General features: G+C 37.6%; 1 protein-coding gene and 1 non-coding gene across 2 annotated transcripts in view; both read left to right on the top strand.

The window, feature by feature from the left end:
- LOC115453565 (putative cyclin-dependent serine/threonine-protein kinase DDB_G0272797/DDB_G0274007) overlaps positions 1–5696 on the top strand; it is a 34234-nt gene extending 28538 nt beyond the window's left edge. The window contains exons 4-6 of the mRNA XM_037437681.1: positions 1788–1904; positions 2578–3366; positions 3939–5696. Coding sequence (XP_037293578.1) covers positions 1788–1904; positions 2578–3366; positions 3939–4646 — 1614 coding nt within the window. The 3' untranslated portion in view covers positions 4647–5696. The remainder of the gene's footprint in view (positions 1–1787; positions 1905–2577; positions 3367–3938) is intronic.
- A 9469-nt stretch (positions 5697–15165) lies between these two features.
- On the top strand, positions 15166–15237 carry Trnap-agg. Its single transcript has one exon. It is a non-coding gene; the product is annotated as a tRNA-Pro (tRNA).
- Positions 15238–15454: the final 217 nt, after the last annotated feature.

Raw genomic sequence — 15454 nt, 5'->3', positions numbered from 1 at the left:
GAAACCAAATTTATTTCCATCGAAATTCTTTCCCTTCCCTCAGTATACATGTAGGCAAACATAATCGGCGCACTCAAATTATTTCGAGAAGCACTCGCGAGAGACTACGTTACGAATTGTATATATTTATTGTTCAGCAAGCAAATGTAATGGATTTAACATAATTTAGACGATAATACAAAGCTATTGCAATGTTGGAAAAAATCTTAGTTTTGTTTTGAAAATGCCTACGCCGTTTTTAGAGAACAGAAAACATCGTGTTCAGTTTCTAAAATAAAGGTTGCCTGAACTCAAGTCATTCATACAGCACGGTCCGCATTAAATAAGTTAAATACCTAACTAATTCATCTAAAAATAATATGACTTAGTATCGATCTCTTTCGTCATAGTATAGGGCCCAAAATCAAATATCAAACAAATCCATGTATCTCTTTCAAATACAAAAACACAGCTATTTATAGCTCTGAAAGATGGACACCGAACCTAATACCTCACTGTTGCAATACAAGTATACCATTGAGACAATTGAGAACTATCGGATGGGAGACTAAAATATTTTCAAATAGTCTGCCAAAGTTACTGGCAGTAGCTTTGCAGTACATATTGTATGAGACATCGTTGCTGAGTTTGGCACGGCACATGTTTTATAGCCGGATATACTGAATTTCCTCAAACTTACTCAAATGTTTTTATTTCACAACTGAGTTACGAGCACAGACGATTCCCAGTAACACGAAATCTTTTAAAAACAATATATATGGTACGCAGTTCTTACACACCGCTATTCAATTGATACTCTCACATACAAAAACCTCATCGGTTTTTTTTTAAAACAGTAGTAAATTTCTTAAGACAATTATTCGTCCTACCACAATCCACAAATATACGTTTAGCTATGACTTGTAGTAAGATATTTGTATCCGCCCCGATGGCAACCATCATTCCCAATATGTAAAACCATTGTAAACTACGAAGTGTATCGCGATCCGGGATCAGCCTGTGTAGCTCTGGTTCCAACAGGCCGGCATAATTGTGTCAACCAGCGAGGGATAATCAACTTTCATCGACACGCTATCTGGGCCCTACTCCATTTATAACATGCAATAGGATCACTTTGCTAGGGCCGAGTAAAAAAACTTCTATATGCTATTTACAGGCTTAACAGAACGTTCCTTTTTTCCCACAACTGTGATAGGTCTCCCGTTTTGAACATAAATCGGGATAACAATGACATGATCGTAATTGGAGGGGACCTAGCTTGCCGTTTATTTTCCTTTTTGGTGTAATGACCCGCAAGAATCATGAATAATATCACGTCCCTTGTAACAAGACAAATCCGTTTACACACGAAGTTATGATTTTAATTTAGGTGCTTATTACATTAGAATATGAATTTTGAGTTTTTTACACAACATAGTAAAATGTGTGCCATTTAATGTGCCCTTAAAATGGAACATAACAGTATACAGTTGCATATCAGCAGAAATAATGCAATGGCTAAGCGGAAGATTACCATATACGAGGGTTCTTTCTGCTCAAACCTGATGAAGTATTAATCCACTAATGATTTTATTACCTATTATAACTTTCAAGTATAATGGACAAAATTCATATAATTATTTATAGTAAATCTTTTACCGTCGAAGGACTGAACTAATTTCGATTAAATTTGTTATGGATATAGTTTGAGACCCTGGAAAGGGTATACAGCTTCATTATCCCGGGAAAATATATAGCAAAACTTATACTAAAGCTAGTAATTTATAAATTCCTTTCTATCATCACAGGTAGTCTCGTCAGAACCTCGCATCGCGAAGATATCTGACTTGTTGAGCGGCGAGGGACCGCACTACTCCGCCATCTCTGATCATCTGTTCTCACCAGTGTCTGCTTACCAATCCAGGGTACGTACTCTAACTACTTTACTTTATAACTTAATATAACGGTTAGAATTAAAACAGAGTAGATGCCCTACTATGACCATAGCAATTTTTTTTTATTGCTACTGAATAACGAAACGAGCATGCCCTTGCCTGATAGTCAACGATTCGAAAACTTATAAACAGTAGCACAGCCATATTCTTTATCACACATGTTATTTTAACAGTGCGTTACAAACACATAACGCGCCGTGTCACGTTTAAGACAATAAAAGTTGGCCTCCAGAATACTGTTTCATACTAATTCCACGAAGAAAACACGGCCACGTTACGAATTTACACTGTTTTGGAGAATAAGGCCCCAGGACTTTGAATTGTAAAGTACTGCGTGGCTTCACTGCGATCATCTCCCTGAGACATTAGGTGTTTAGTCTCATAATGCCCAATACATAAAAATGTATACACATTGCTACTTGACTATAGTAATAAACATTGCGGTGGTACACACTCAGACGAGCCCTCGTATATAAGAGACCTAACACCAGTCAAATTACTGAGAGATATACCACCAGTCATATTTCTACAATGTTATTAATTAATAAAGATGCAATTATTAAAAACGATTAAATTTGCATAATTAAATCATATTCTAAAAATTCTTACTTTTGGAAAATAATAAATGCTATTATTATTTCAGTTGTCGTCACCAGCATTTGACCTAAATTCCGAACTCGGACTTTCTGACCTAGAACCGAAACACAAGCCAAGCAAGAAGCACAAGAAACCGAAGAGCCCTCCCAAACGCACTTACCCCTCCTACGAACCAAGAGCTTTGCAATTCGACACTCTATCGAGCTTCGCCAATTACCAGCCAGGGTTGTCACAGTTCAAAAATCCCTACCAAGGCCCTACGTTTGACAGAGAACTGTTTTCTCCCAGGATATTTGCTGAACCATCCATTTTCCGTCCCAATCGACCAGTAGCCCCTCAGTACTATCCTCAAGTATACCAACAGCCTCAACTATTCTCTCAGCAAGGAATTCCATCCCAACGTGAATACCAACCAGTTCAATATATCCAGCAGCCAGCACAACAGGTTTTGCCTAACGTGGCATACTCCCAAAGAGCCCAGCAAGTGATTCCCGGACTGCAGTATTCTCAGGGAGCGCCGCAAACGGTACCTGGATTTACTTACCCTCAGGCCCAACAAGTTGTATCTAGTCCAGCATTTGCCCAACCCACCCAGCAAGCTCCAGGATTGATTTACACGCAGGAAGCTCAACAATCCATACCAGCATATAATCAAAATCCCCCTCAATTTATACCAGGTGTCCCATATGCTCAAGGAGCGCAGCAAGCAATACCTAGCCTAGCATATACCCAAGGGCCCCAACAACCCGGAGTGATTTATGCTCAACAGCCTGAAGCCAATATTGTCCAACAACAACCTATCAGTGTAGCGCAACAACAGCCAGTTCCTCAAGAGGTAAAAGTTCAAAGTTTTAACATTAATCAATAATCATAATGGTTCACAATTACAAGACTCAGTATCTTTGAGAATAAAAATTATTGTATTGAAATTTAGTGCCTCTTCAACAATAACTATTGCTGGATCTCAAAGAATCAAATTTACAATCTAGCTCCTTTCCATACTTTCATATGGTACTGTAGGATTTCACGCACAAAAATGTCGAAAAATAATTATCAATACCAAAGCAAAAATTCCACTTACTTAAAATAATGATTTACGTATTACATCCACCCACTAACTTACGCCTTTTATGCCAAAAGGGATAAGCAGAGGTGTAATTAAAGCACCCAGCTTTTGCCATGTGTACTCCAAATCATAATGTGATAAGGGTCGAGCCCATCTAACTATCGGACATAAATTCCTGACTCCGGAATGATAATGAGAAGAAAAAGCTAATATCAATGCTCAAAATAGGAATCGAACCCGAGACCTTAAAGCAATAGATATTCTGCGCACGTAATACAATTATGCCATCGAAGACTGCCTCGACAATTACTGAATTATCATAAAGACTTTTTCTATTTCAGCACCTCCAACCGCAACAAGTCCAAGGAGCAGTGAGCTACGCGAGCTTTTCTCAAAGCCTTCCACCGTACGCTCAACCCCAACCCCAACCCCAACCCCACCCCCAACCCCAACCCCAACTCCAACTCCAACCACAACCACAACCCCAACCCCACGTCCAACAGGTCCAAGCCCCTCAACCTATATACACACAGAGCCAAACCCTCCTCCTGCCCGCCAGACCAGACTTACAACAACCTGTGCAGCAACAGTATCCTGTTCCTGACAGCCAGCCGCAACCACAACAAATATCTGAAAGCCATCCTACATCACAACCCGATGAAGAACGAGTTGTCACAATACTTCCAGCAAAAAAGGTAGCAAACGACCACAAAACCCAAACAGAAAGTTTAAAGACAGCGTCCAGTAATGTAGAGTCTACAACGCAACCAGCTCCTCAAGAAATAGCGCATCCAGAACCAACTCAGGCTCCCCCAGTACTAACAACACTGCCCAATTTAGTACCCAGTACATACCAGCGGCTGTTACAAGATTTTAGACCGCAACAAGCGGAGAACGGTCCGACGTACCTCCAACAGGGCCCGCATGCGTATCCTCAAGGAGTACAGTACCAACAGCCTGGACTAGTTAATGGAGGCGTGACTCCAGCTCCCCCTTCAGTGCAGTATTTCGGAAACTTCGCCGAGTCTCTGTTCAGAAATTATCCTTGACGTTGACCCGTTGATTTACTTTAATTATTTGAGAAGTATGCTCTCATCTTCTTAGGAAATTATCTTGCTATTTATTTTTGTCAAACACCAAGCATTAGTCATTAAATTACCATCACAATTACTGTAGAAAACAAATGTTGACCCTTCTTTTAGTACATAATTTGATACTTTTTGGCTAATAATCTATTGAAAGATTTTTTAATAAAGGTCCTCATTCGACTCCCCTTCAATTCCTTGTCGAAATCTGAAATACCAATAATTCTTAATTCCTATCATTTTTAATGATCTTTCCCCACATTCTTATATTCCTTTATCCGAAATATTTTATCTTTTAGTTCAGTGCTCGGATTATTAATTATATCCTGTTCTCGATTTTATTCCTGAATTTCTTTAACCTGGAGGTATCATTTACGCTTATCTCTTTAGTTCAGATTAAACAAAAACTGAATTGCAAAAAAAAAATATGAAATGTATAGCGTGCGTGAACTGTTGCACTGTATTAGAATCTGTTAGTAATATTATTGTAAGAGTATTTTATTATTATATATAAGCTCTCGACCATACACTGCGTCGTCACAGCGAGAGAACATAATACAAGTCAAATCATTTACTTCAATCCGATTTATCGATCTATTTCCAATTGACGAATCAGATTTTTTGCCTTGTTTACAAATGATAATTTTGAATGTTTTATTTTTGCCAGCAGCTCGAAGATTGACATTGTGATAATTAATTAAAACAGCTGATATTAAATAGTGCATAGAAGTAATTCGAGATGCCAAAAATATGTTTATTTTAACGAATTCAAGGACGTTTTGGAGATATTTTTCTAAAAAAAACATCAAGAAAATTACTTGTAAGTCTCCTTTTAGTCATACTAACAACGCTTAATATAAGTCATTATTAAAATGACAGTAAAAAATCCAAGCAATGTATGGTGACGGCTTATTAGTCGGTAAGTCTATAGTGACGCCATAATCTGGGGCCTTATTCTCTATCCCGCCCGCACGTTATTTTGACAGTGTGTAACAAGCACGTAACGCAACACATCATGTTTAGGACTATAGAAATTTGGCTTACAGAATACCATTCCACACACATTTCTCGAAGATAACATGACACGGCCGCGTTACGCGTTTACACTATCATACAGAATAAGGGCCCTGTATTGTAATATTTGATATGTTTAAATAAATTGTTTGTAAAAATTTGAGGCTTTCAATTATTTACTTGGTATTAAAAATGAATTGTTTAATATGAACACTGAAAGTGTTCCAGCGTGAACACGTCGTCTTGTAAAATTGAATGTCTTGAAATATTTTATTTTAATTAATAATGTCATCCCTGTATTGTATGTATACTATACCACTGCTGGTCAAGTGTCCCACTGCTGGGCACGGCCCTCCTCTACTACTGAGAAGGATAAGGCCTTAGTCCACCACGCTGACCTAGTGCGGATTGGTAAACTTCACACACCCTCGAAATTCCTAAAGAGAACTTCTCAGATATTCAGATTTCCTCACGATGTTTTTCTTCACCATTAAAGCCAGCAATAATGTACAAAGAATACACACATAAGTAACAAAAGTCAGAGGTGTGTGCCCTTGGGATTTGAACCTGCGGACATTTGTCTTGACAATCCGTTCCACACCCAACTAGGCTATCGCTGCTTTCATTACTTATTTTGTAATGTATTATTAACTGACATAAATTTATTTTTGAAATAATTAAAATCAATTTCTCTTAAATATTTACAACACCATACTACAGTGAAGTAAGTTAAGCCGTATCAACAGGCATGCGGAAACCTCTACACGGAAAAATCGCTATTATTTCATACATCCTACTCCCTTGATCTCTAGAACCATAAAAGCACGGAAGCGGCCCTGTTTAATATTCTATGCATAAAGAGAATCATCCGCTTACAGGAGTGTAATGAAGGAAGATGGAAACCAGGTCCAATTTTATTCAACTATCATTCCTATTATGAAACAAAGCCCCCGCTGCGTCTGTTTGTTCGAACGCAATAACCTCAAAAACTACCTAACGAAATCCGATGTATAGAGACAGTTTAAACACTGGGAAGTGTATAAGCTAGTTTTACTTAGTAGCAATATGTAATATGTAGTTATATTTAGACTACTTTTTACTCCGAAAAACTATAATATAGCGGTTTTTTTTCACGCGGGCATAGCCGCAAAACAAAGCTATATAGGTATACAGTAATACAATTCGAAGAGATTTAGATGATCACTATATTATCCAGAAAGTTCTGAATGGATTGAGACTATATTAATACAGATAACAGATATAACAAGTCATAGCATAACTTGTAGAGTTCTTATCCCGGAAAAATATAACACCAGTAGCTAATTGTACATTAAAATATATAAGTATCGAAAAATATTACATATACTTAATATTAATCTATACTATTATATAAAGCTGAAGAGTTTGTTTGTTTGTTTGTTTGTTTGAACGCGCTAATCTCAGGAACTACCGGTCCAAATCGAAAAATTCTTTTTGCGTTGGATAGCCCTTTGTTCGTGGAGTGCTATAGGCTATATATCATCACGCTATACCCAATAGGAGCGGAGCAGTAATGGCTAATCTCAGGAACTACCGGTCCAAACTGAAAAATTCTTTTTGCGTTGGATAGCCCTTTGTTCGTGGAGTGCTATAGGCTATATATCATCACGCTATGACCAATAGGAGCGGAGCAGTAATGGCTAATCTCAGGAACTACCGATTCGAACTGAAAAATTGTTTTTGTGTTGAATAGTCCTTTGTTTGTGGAGTGCTCAAAGTCATATATTATCACGCTATGACCAATAGGAGCGGAACAGTAATGGCTAATCTCAGGAACTACCGGTTTGAACTGAAAAAATCTTTTTGTGTTGGATAGCCCTTTGTTCCTGGAATGCTATAGGATATATATCATCACGCTACGACCAATAGGAGCGAAGCAGTAATGAAACATGTTGCAAAAACGGGGAAAATTATTAGTTTTGAGAGCTTCCGTTGACTGCGCTGCGTAAACGGTTAAAGTTATGCAACAATGATGTATGACGGGATTGTTCCACTTAAAAAGTTCTAAAAAATATATTATAAAACAAAGTCCCCCGCTGCATCTGTCTGTCTGAACGTGCTAAACTCAAAAACTACCCAACGCATTAAGATGAAATTTAGTATGGAGACAGTTTGAGACCCTGGGAAGAACCTAGGCTCCCGGGAAACTTCTACTTTTATAACGGAAAACTGTAGCCTGAAAAACTTTTATAACGCGGGCGGAGCCGCGGGCAAAAGCTAATACCATAATATTTTCATACTCTACATTATGTACCCCCACCAAACAATTCCTAGTGCGGCCCTGTTTAAAGTTCACATCTATATTATTCGATCCCTGAAACATCGGAAATTCGTAAATTCCTACCGTTTTACCCTGTGGCCAGACGGTTTTTATAATTTCAAATGAAACCTTTGAACGCAGAATTAATAGCGGCGATCCCTTTAAAAGCATGTTTGGCTTTATACAACAGATACCCTTCCGGTCGGCATGGGTAGATACCAAAGTAATTACGGCGATTTTTTACACATCAATAAAGAAGCCGCGATGGTGAGCGTCCGGTCTCATAAATACAAACAAAACCCAGAATTCCGAATTATTAAATACGTCATACTGTAATGTGCTTACTATTTTGCGATAAAAGATGTTGTATTTTATGATATCCAGTAATTATCCCTGACAGTTATTCCTTCTACAATGTCCTTCAAACCCATTACTTCCATACTTATCTAAGGTAATAGATACGCAATAATAAAATCCGCAAACTCCCACACTCAATACAAACCAGCTAATAGTTCCTTACCGTTTTAAATAGCAAAATGTCAAAGCATAAAGTTTGCTATAACTAGTGGCCTGTCGTAAAGACAAATATTTGAATATGGAATACTACCTTTAAATTGTTGTGTAATTTTTTTTTCTAAATTTGGAGATGTCCCAATTTGTATATTTAATATTTATTGACCTAAATTTCAAGTCCACGTGACGATAAACCCTGGTATGGCCCAAAAAAGATATTCTATTAGAGTAAGCTACGTCAACTTTGAACCATAACCATAGCAATAAAGGACCGCAAATTTTTGAACTTCCTCTGCGAAGGGCATGCTAAGAATTCCATCCGATGACAACGCTTTGTATAGCCGGAAAAGTTAAGTACCGAGTTGTGAAAATCCATAAGTAACTTTCCGTTATTTTTTTGTAAGCACCTTATAAAAATAACAAAAGCACTGAATAACTTATTGAAACTTTATTTATAAATAAAATACAATCCAAAGGATTAAATGAAATAGTTCGTAAATGCTAGCAGGGAAATAACAACAAAAAATCCTGTATATCCTCCTGCAAGAGAAAAGTCCCCTGCTAACATATTCAGAAACATTAAATACATTAACTTGATCAGAAAAATAGTGTTACTAATCTTCTATACGTCCAAGAACTTTGTGAAATACAAGTAAGTTTGTAAACATCTGACACATCAGACGGAAAAATATAAAAATAATAAAACAACGACGTATACATTTCTTCTCCTGTACATCCAAGATGTAGGGCAATGATTGCGGCGGACGTGACGCGGAGAGGGCCGCAAAGTTCCCTCCGTTACTGCCAGCTGGCGAGGAATGGCGTCTCTAATGGAATACGCAAACACTCCTGTTTTAAATACGGAACGCACCTGATTGTCGACCCTCAACCTTTAGTTTTGACCTGATTTTGCATGGGTTTTGGTGTTGTTTTGGTTTGTATAAACGTACCAGGCTTTCGGCCACTTATTGCAAAGTACCAACCGGTACCTACATTTAAAGTGTATATGATATGAAGCGACACACTTAACGTAATGTGTATAGCTGTTGATCCCATCCATGTAATACACAATAGTTCACAAAGTGCAAATATTTTAAATTTAAATATGATTTAGTAGATATTTTAATAGAAAAGGTATTAACTGCGCCGAAACCCTATGTGAAAATAAAACTGATGGAAACACAACACATATCGCGAGATATTTCTTTTAAGTCAAAGTAGCTTTAGAGGCTATCTTTAATATAATATTAGCCCTGTATTTGTATATATCATCTCATTGCTGGGAACGAGCTTCCTCGATCAAGAGGATATTCCACCATGCTGGTCTGTATTATGTAAAATACTTAGCATATTTCATCACAAATTTTTCCTTCAACTTCTCAATTATCGCTCGCTTTAACTATGAAGAAAGTATATATTTGACAAACAGCCAATTTTATATTAACAACAACAATCAAAGTTACTATTATTATTTAAAAAATCCTGACCTTTGTGTTGTGGCGATTCTTGTGACTTTTGCCTTAGCAGTTACTTTTAATTTTACAGTGAAGAAACAGAAATAACATTTGCTTCCAGTGTCACACCCCGTGCGGACCGAGTCGACCTCACTTAATTAAAACGCGCCCGTTCCAGATTGCGATCAAAGGATGTATTGTCATAAACAATGGTGTAATGGTAAAGTACTATGATTGTGGCTTCTATTTATCAAGTAAAGGTTTTACAATATATGGCAGTCGTGATAGCGCTGCCGAATAAAACCGGAGTCAGTGACATGTTTTAGTATTAATGAATAAGAAAGAAAGGTACAAAAGTAAGTAATACATAAAGAATGCGGGCAACGTGCATCCCATACCAATGCCGAAAAGGTACCAGTTCAGCACAAAATGTCGGGCAAGATATTAGCTTTCAGTAATCTAGAAGATCTAGACTACGCGCACTACTAAACCTATAGCAAATACAAAGACCACAATAATTGTCTAGATCTGGAAACTGAATCTGCGACCTCATCTCAACAATAAACGAAATGTACGAACCAAATGCATTTCCCTGGTTGCTGTGTTCGGGGACGCTCTCTTGATGCATCTTTGAATACCAAATGCGGGACGCGCCCTCCGGGGGTCGCCTACATGTGGACGCTACATTTCTACTTTTGTTTTCAATGAGGAAATTTATTTTCCAATCAAGTTTGTGATAGTACTATGTTTGGTAATTTTATGACCACCTCTCGTGGCTTTTATCGCGTAATTTATTTTCAAAGAATAGAAATTCAAATGTGCATTGTATCGAAATTAAATTTAATCCGGTATTTAATCTGTGTACCAAATCGTTTTAGTGGTTTTTATTTGTGAACCAATATTTCAAAATCGGTTTGGTAGTTCCTGAGACGTTCAAACATACTGTTCAGCTTTATATATTAGTATAGATTATTAAACGTCTGCATAGTGCTTTAGTTAGGTATGAAGTCATATGAAGGCAGGGTTGCAGTGAATATTTAATATTAACGCGAAGCTGGAAGGTTACACCCACCACTAGAACGGATATTTTTACACAGCAATTTCTGTTCTAATCCAAAAGCTGAAAAAATACTGCCTGAGCTCAGCCAAATCAAACCTAAACCGAGACTCCGTCATCACCAGAGTAAAAACAAGGGAAAATATCGAATACCCTGCCTTTGTTTTATTACGGGCCAGGGGAAAAAGATTTCAGCTCAACGTATACGATTTATTAACCATGCAAATCTCAGCGACCTTTCCACGTCATTTGACCTTAACGTATTGAATTATTTTTAGTCGCAGTTTTGTATACGATTTGTACTAGGAGATTATAATAATGGAGGTCTTTATTCTTTGATTTATTGCTTCGTTGAGCCTAAGTAATAAGAGCTGGATTCGAGGTCCATAATGAGGCAGTTTTTGTTTGTTTTGCTTTGCTAAAATTACTACTCTAGACCTCAGTGGCGAAGGATGAAATTTTACGAAAGGAAAACCGATACAACATAAGGCACTTATATGCATAAATACGGTCTACAAATCGTTGTAATGATAATTAAATTCTACAGAAATTCTAAATAAAGGAAAGCCGACAGGAATCGGATTATCTGAACTTTTCGCCACTGCTAGGCGTATTGCACCTGACTCTATTACCAATGTAATGTAGTCCAAATATAAAGTCAACAAGAGACGTTACATCCCTCGACTGTAAAATAATCCCAGCTTCTCATATTGAATATATACAAATCGATCCCAGAATGTTAATCCACAATCGGCCACCGGATTGATGTTTTTGCCATAAAAAACATGTATGTGTTTTTATGATCTATAAATATATGTTTAGTCTCTTTGTCTTTCGAATCCCGAGTCGGATAAATGTAATTGGGGTTTTCTGTTCATTATCATTCCAGAAACGGATTTTCTTTCTTTGGACATATACCTCGTAAAAACGACAGCCTCGAACGTTTAATATTGACGGGAACAGTGGAAAGTCAGCACCCTCGTGAGAGACCACTGGCTAAATGGAGTGAACAAACCACTAAACCTTTGCAACTCAAGCTGCACGATGCAATTCACGCCGCCGATGATAGAACCAAATGGAGGGCGCTAATAGACTCAGCCTATTGTCGTCACAATCCTCAGCATTGAGGGAACGACTGGATGGGTGGATCCTTCCGGAGTCTAGAAATTGTGCCCGATTTGATGATAGGCTCGCTACTATCACATCATGGGACGACAAGGTGAAAAGTGGGTGCCAGGTTACAACTTGCACCTCCGCATACCCCCTCGAGGATCAAGGCGTGATGTTTGTGTAACCAGTTTGTTTTATTGGCCCCAAACTTCCTAATAGTTGACAGGTATCAATGCACTTTTCAATAAAATTCCGTGTGTCGCGTCGCTTTCCTTCTAAGGCCACCGAAAACATTTGTATGCACCCAGAATCAAACACATGACCTCACATTTGGTAACTTATCAATCATACTAACAAAGCATGATGCGCAAACAAAGGAAAATAAAATCATTTTATTCAAATGACTAATACGGCCTCCGACTTGGGCAGCTCAAATTTTTTTTGGTCAATTAATAACCATCCATAAGAGTCAATAAATGAGCTGATGAGATGTGAAAATATCTCCATTATCTCTAACTCTATAGCACCCTGGGGAATCGTCTTGCACATATTTTTTATAGGACCACGACAAAGAGACCCCACTGCCTTGATAATAAGTGAAATGGGGTCAAATAGAATGTCGACTAACGAAAGATTACCCCTCAGCAGTCGACACAAGTATGCCGGCCTGTTAGAACCGGATATACACTGGCTGATCCCAGAACGGGACATACTTGGGCCAGTATGGCGGGTTTAACACCTTGTGTACGGTGGCCGATATTCGGGCGGATAAAAATATATCCTACCAGCGTTTTACATTTATACATTTACATCTTATATTACATTAGGGGCAAAAGGCTATATTTGAGTCAATAAAAATCTCATTTACCAAGCGATACGCAACAATCTGACTAGCAAGTCTACAGTGACTACAATTTTAAACATATATTTAACAATTATATAGACCATATAACAATTATATTATACCTATAGGTATTTAGTAAATTAATGCATCTATAAAGTCACTTTACTAAATTTAAATAACGGGGCCTAATATACATGAAATATCTTCATGAAATAAGCCTCCACAATACATTACAACAGCGTGCCGGGAGAATGAACTGTCTAATTTCTCTATCGTATATCACTTTTTCTAGAATATTAGACTAATATATCCTCCTAAAATGAAATTCAGGCAAATTATATCTTGTACCGTAACATAATTTCTGCATAAACCTGGATTAATTTAATGGTGAAAAATTTATAATTAAATTTTCGTTAGGCACATATTCATTGGCACAATGGGTGACTGACTGTGATACAAGAGATGAGGGTACGATTCTCCACCGAGACTGTATGTGCTATGAATATCTTTATTTTTTAAGTTTTTATTTTTGTTTGTTATTCTTGATACGCATTATAAAAATACTTTTTCTTGTGAGAAGTAAATTAAATTTTCTATCGAGTTCATTGCTCCGTATAAAAAAAAACTAATCAATGTTGTCAAAACTAAACAAATTTTATAGATAACCAACACTAACTTAATGTCATTTACTTTCGACTTCAACTCGACCCGAAAGAGTCAAAATTAATTTGAATCGAACATTTTTAATATTCCACGCTCGATCATTGTCCAATAGTTTTTTCGAATGTAAAAGTTACGTAGACAAATGTAATAAATTTTATTCATTTAAAACCGATTTGTTATAAATGCTGATGGCGTTGAACATTTCTAATTCCAACAGCACGCCGCGCCGCCCATATTCTATATAGACTCAGGTCGAAGTATAAAAAAAAACTCAATGGGATGTTAAAAAAAAGTTTTGATTTTTTTTACAAATAATAGATGAGACGAGCAAGCAGCTCGGCTGATGACAAGCGACAAGACTACACATTAACAAGAACAAGATCATAGAAACTTAGAATTTAAAAGAGTGACGATTCTCTACGCTCGTCAACTTGAGACATTAGATAAAGACTTATCATTATAAGTAAGTATAATGCCAAGTAATTGGAATTCAATTTCTAACTGGAAGACAACAGTGTTGATTAGCAAATATAGACGATGCGATAACCTTCCCAGACAGGTATTAACATACTGGAGATCCACCCAGTAAAGTGCATCGTGTTTACTGCGCGTTTTCGTTGCGTGTGCAGGCGTTGAGTACGATAAAAATGTCGTGTACACAGGCCCTTAGTAATAGTGTTTGATCGTAAAAAGCATTACGATTCAAGGATCGGTGAGTGGCCTTTGCCGCGACACAGTGTGAATGTCGCTGCACGTCGCTGCATGAGGCCATTAAACACGCTACGTTTAAGACGCCATTTATCTAATTGGGGTTTTAAAATTATTACTACTTACATTGCCAAGTTTAAAACAAACGATATTTCATACAGGCCGGCATAATTATGTCGACTGGCGAAGCCTAACCATCACACGTCAGTTGACACTCTTGGACTTCACTCCAGTCATCATCCGCAGCGGTGGTGCCACTCTGCTGCACCCGTATATATAGCAAAATATACTGTAGTCTGTATTGTTATTCAGGAGTTATATTATTTTTAGAGATTATTACCGAAATATGTTGACTATCTCAATAGCGAATTGCATTGGATGTGCAGTAAGATACCCATGCTGAGCTCTCATTCGGGTATAATTATATTTTCTCCTCACTATCAGCTCAAAGTCTATAAATGAGCCCGGTAATTATCAATGGGTTCACAGCCCCAACACGATGCCATCCATACTCATAAATACGAAAAATCCTGTCTGTCTGTTACGCATTCATGTCTCAACCACCGAACCGATCGATGATATTTGGTATAGAAATAGTTTGAGACTAATACCAATAAAGTCAATTTCTTACCTCAAGAAAATATAGCGGGACTTTTATCCCGGAAAAGCTTGCCGCCGAGGCGCAGCACCGAGCAAAAGTTACATTAGCTATAAGGCGATAAGTAAGTAATAATTAGACTATTGTAATTCCGTATTGTTTTAACCACCAACCTAGACCAACGAGCCGGTTATGAATGTTGACTTTGTCAACATTCATAACCGGCTCGTTGGTCTAGGGGTATGATTTTCGCTTAGGGTGCGAGAGGTCCCGGGTTCAAATCCCGGACGAGCCCAAACACTAATTTGCTGTTAAGCGTAGAGTGTTCTAATAAGTTTTGTCCAGCTTCCTCTGACATGGAATGTCGATAAACATAGTTTTTAAAATGACTTTTATAATGTGCTTCATATCTAAGCTACTGTCCAACCGATAAGTGTGCACTACCCGTTACATAATCATAATCGCAGTAGTAATGGCCCCGTGCCCAAAGTCCATGTATGGGCGTGTGGGCT

The sequence above is a fragment of the Manduca sexta genome, chromosome 11 (assembly GCF_014839805.1).
Source record: "Manduca sexta isolate Smith_Timp_Sample1 chromosome 11, JHU_Msex_v1.0, whole genome shotgun sequence".
Classification (NCBI taxonomy): Eukaryota; Metazoa; Arthropoda; class Insecta; order Lepidoptera; family Sphingidae; genus Manduca; species Manduca sexta.
This window is presented reverse-complemented; position numbering and strand designations above follow the sequence as displayed.